At 40.3% G+C, this 3,017-nt stretch overlaps 1 protein-coding gene across 3 annotated transcripts in view; it reads left to right on the top strand.

The window, feature by feature from the left end:
* The window catches only part of gpa33a (glycoprotein A33 (transmembrane), paralog a), an 8,410-nt gene that overhangs the window by 1,860 nt on the left and 3,533 nt on the right, over positions 1 to 3,017 (top strand). The window contains exons 2-6 of one of the 3 annotated variants that reach the window (XM_032501912.1): positions 876 to 1,045; positions 1,167 to 1,335; positions 1,756 to 1,920; positions 2,509 to 2,625; positions 2,764 to 2,890. In XM_032501912.1, coding sequence (XP_032357803.1) covers positions 876 to 1,045; positions 1,167 to 1,335; positions 1,756 to 1,920; positions 2,509 to 2,625; positions 2,764 to 2,890 — 748 coding nt within the window. Of the gene's footprint in view, positions 1 to 875; positions 1,046 to 1,166; positions 1,384 to 1,755; positions 1,921 to 2,508; positions 2,626 to 2,763; positions 2,891 to 3,017 lie in introns of all 3 variants that reach the window. The other 2 variants (XM_032501739.1, XM_032501822.1) reach the window with 2 other exon arrangements.

The raw sequence follows: 3,017 nt of genomic DNA, 5'->3' as shown, positions 1-3,017 counted from the left end.
TGTGTGTGTGTGTGTGTGTGTGTGTGTGTGTGTGTGTGTGTGTGTGTGTGTGAAAGGCTAGCAAATAACAACAATAAACCCACTATTAATTACGTTATCTAAATTTCAGAGTAACTACTTCAGCATGTAAATAATGCACCTAAAATACAATCGTAAGCACCTTTTTGTATAAAACTAAAGTAACGAGGCAATTTTGTAAAATGTAAGGAGTAGAAAGTACCAATATTCGTGTTTAAAATGTACGTAAAAGTAAAAAATTGCCACAAAAATAAATAGTAAACTAAAAATATCTGAAAAATCTACTTAAGTACAGTAACAAAGTATTTTTACTTCGTTACTTCCCATCTCGGATCATCAGGAAAAATGTAGGCTACGTAAAGAAGTAAAAAAAAAATGCAGAAATATCTTTGTGTTTTAAAAACGATCCAAACTGTTCTGGGGTTTCCTGCTAATCATTTTAGCTGTACTTGTAGATAAGCTGTCAGTTGAATGCAGTGTTAGATGAATGCAGCCTGGGGTGTCGGACTGGGAGTGAAAATGGGACTGAGTAGCCAGGGCCCCCATTTGAGGTGGGCCCAAAAGATGCATAGCTGTGGATGCAGGGAGGGGCCCATGTTGGGCCCTGCCCCTAAATGTAGAGTAGTATGAAGTACAATGTTTCTCTCTGAAATGTAGTGGAGTAGAAAGTGGCATGAAAAGACTCAAGTAAAGTACAAGTACCTCAAATGTGTACTTGAGTAAATATAGGCTACATATCGTGTGGGTGGGTGGTTTTATTTCTGCCAATCTAGTTCAGCTGCTGCAACACTCACAGTGAAGACACAGGCTGTCATGCAGTCAGATTAACATTACGTTCATTATTCTCTTTTAATCAGTGACAGTGCTGTCAGGTGTTGGTGCCGTCGTCGTGACCATCCCGCAGGCTGTGTATGAGGTTGCCAGGGGTAAGAGTGTCACACTGCCCTGCAACATTAAACCCCAAGGTACCCCCAAACAAATCATCGTCACATGGTCCACTGTGGCTCTCACACCGGACGCTCAAGAGGTCAGACCAAAGTACTACAATGTGTTTATGTGCCTATGTGTATGATTTTATATTATCTATCAGTTTGGAGATATATATCTTTGGTTTCTAATTTTTCACTGATGCTCTCGTTGGGTAACAGGACGATGTCCTCACTTATTATTCGAATGATAGAACTACGGACTTCGGTTCGCTGTATGAAGGCCGGGCGTCCCTGGACGTAGATGCTACCACGACAAATGCCAATCTGGTACTGTCCTCCACCACACTAGATGACAACAAGAAATTTCAGTGCCAGGCCCTAATTCAAGGTGACCTTAAGGGCACGCCTACGGCCTATACACGTCTGGTGGTTCTAGGTAACATTTCATTTGTTTTCCAGAAAAAAATTCTGTTTAATTATTTAAAAGTGGGTGAAAAGAGCTGTGTATTCCATGTTTCTGGCTTTCCATTCAGCATAATATCAGGTAGTGTATATAGGCCTACTGTAAGTATTTGTCATGTGTAAAGCTCTGTCCGTATCATGTTAAGCATTTAAATTCTTAAATGCAAGCTGTTGCAACACATCATGCTTATAGCAAAGATGTGCAAACAAATTTCATGACTCATTCTGTGTAATGACATTCTAAAAAGAAAATACGATGCATGTGTTGTATGATTTATGTGTTGAGTTACATTAAACATGTTTTATTGTAATTTTTAAGGACAAATTACACTTGTTTTCTTTCTAGTGGCTCCATCTACGCCCACCTGTATGACCCAGGGAAAGGCAGAGTATGGCCAGAACATCAACCTGACCTGTGTGTCCCAGGAAGGGTCCCCGCCACCCGTTTATACCTGGAAAAGTCAAGATGTCAAGAACAACCCTCGTGCTTTCCCCCCCAGAACCACTGACCGTAAGTACTGTTTTTTTGTCAGGACTATTTGTCCTGGAAAATAAATTGGTCAACTTTTAGCGTATAAAGGTTTACTTAGCCTACCTCTGCAAAAGACCGACCATGGTATACAAGTTGGAAGTTTAACCTCTGTTGGGCAGGCTCCGGATCAGCTTGATGTGGTCCACAGGGTGGTGTCTAGCACTCACAAATCAAGACATTTATTTAAAACACTGATGTTTTGAGGATCAACACAGTCTGAACACCAACAAAGAGTTAGAAGCATATTGGGTGATTTACAGTAGAACACCTAGCAGCCCCTAACCTTTTGAATTTGGTTATTAAAGAAACATGACTGTTAAAAAACAATCTTCTCAGTGCTCTCTTGTGGACAAAAATATTTCATGAAAACGGGAACACTATTTTTGAAATGAACTCAAACATATACTGTATACAAGAACACTTTCTGGAACCACAGTTAACAACATTGATTAATGATTGAGCGCTCTTGGATTTACATTTTTTTTTTTTTTTTATGACCAGAATTTGTCTATAAAATAATAACCCCCTTCTAGAAGAAATGTGTGTATGACTGCTTCTGTCTTTCAGAGGGAGGCATCCTGTCTCTATTCAACATCTCCAAAGAGACATCAGGATTCTTCATCTGCACCTCAACAAACAAGATCGGCTCTGCTTCCTGCAACCTCACCCTCGCAGTAATGCCGCGTGAGAGAAACCTTCTTTTAGCAGTTTTTCCATAACTGTCTGGGAACATAGAATTCCCACTAAACACATCTTTACAACACTGTATTATAATATGCATCCTTTTCTTCTTCCTCTTCTACCAACTCTTCTTCCTTGTAGCTTCCATGAACATTGCCTCCACTGCAGGAATCATTGGTGGAGTAATCGCTGCGTTGATCGTGCTCATCATCGTCATCTACTGCTGCTGCTGCCGGAAGAAGAAAAAGGATGAGGAATACGACATGGGGTAAATAATTTCTCAAAGTCACTCTGGCTGTTGAACAAGATGCTGTGACGTGAACGGGGTGAACATCTGATGTAGGGCTGCACGATTATGGCCAAAATGATAATCACGATTATTTTGATCAAAATTT

Source organism: Etheostoma spectabile, chromosome 1, assembly GCF_008692095.1.
Source record: "Etheostoma spectabile isolate EspeVRDwgs_2016 chromosome 1, UIUC_Espe_1.0, whole genome shotgun sequence".
Lineage (NCBI taxonomy): Eukaryota > Metazoa > Chordata > Actinopteri > Perciformes > Percidae > Etheostoma > Etheostoma spectabile.
This window is presented reverse-complemented; position numbering and strand designations above follow the sequence as displayed.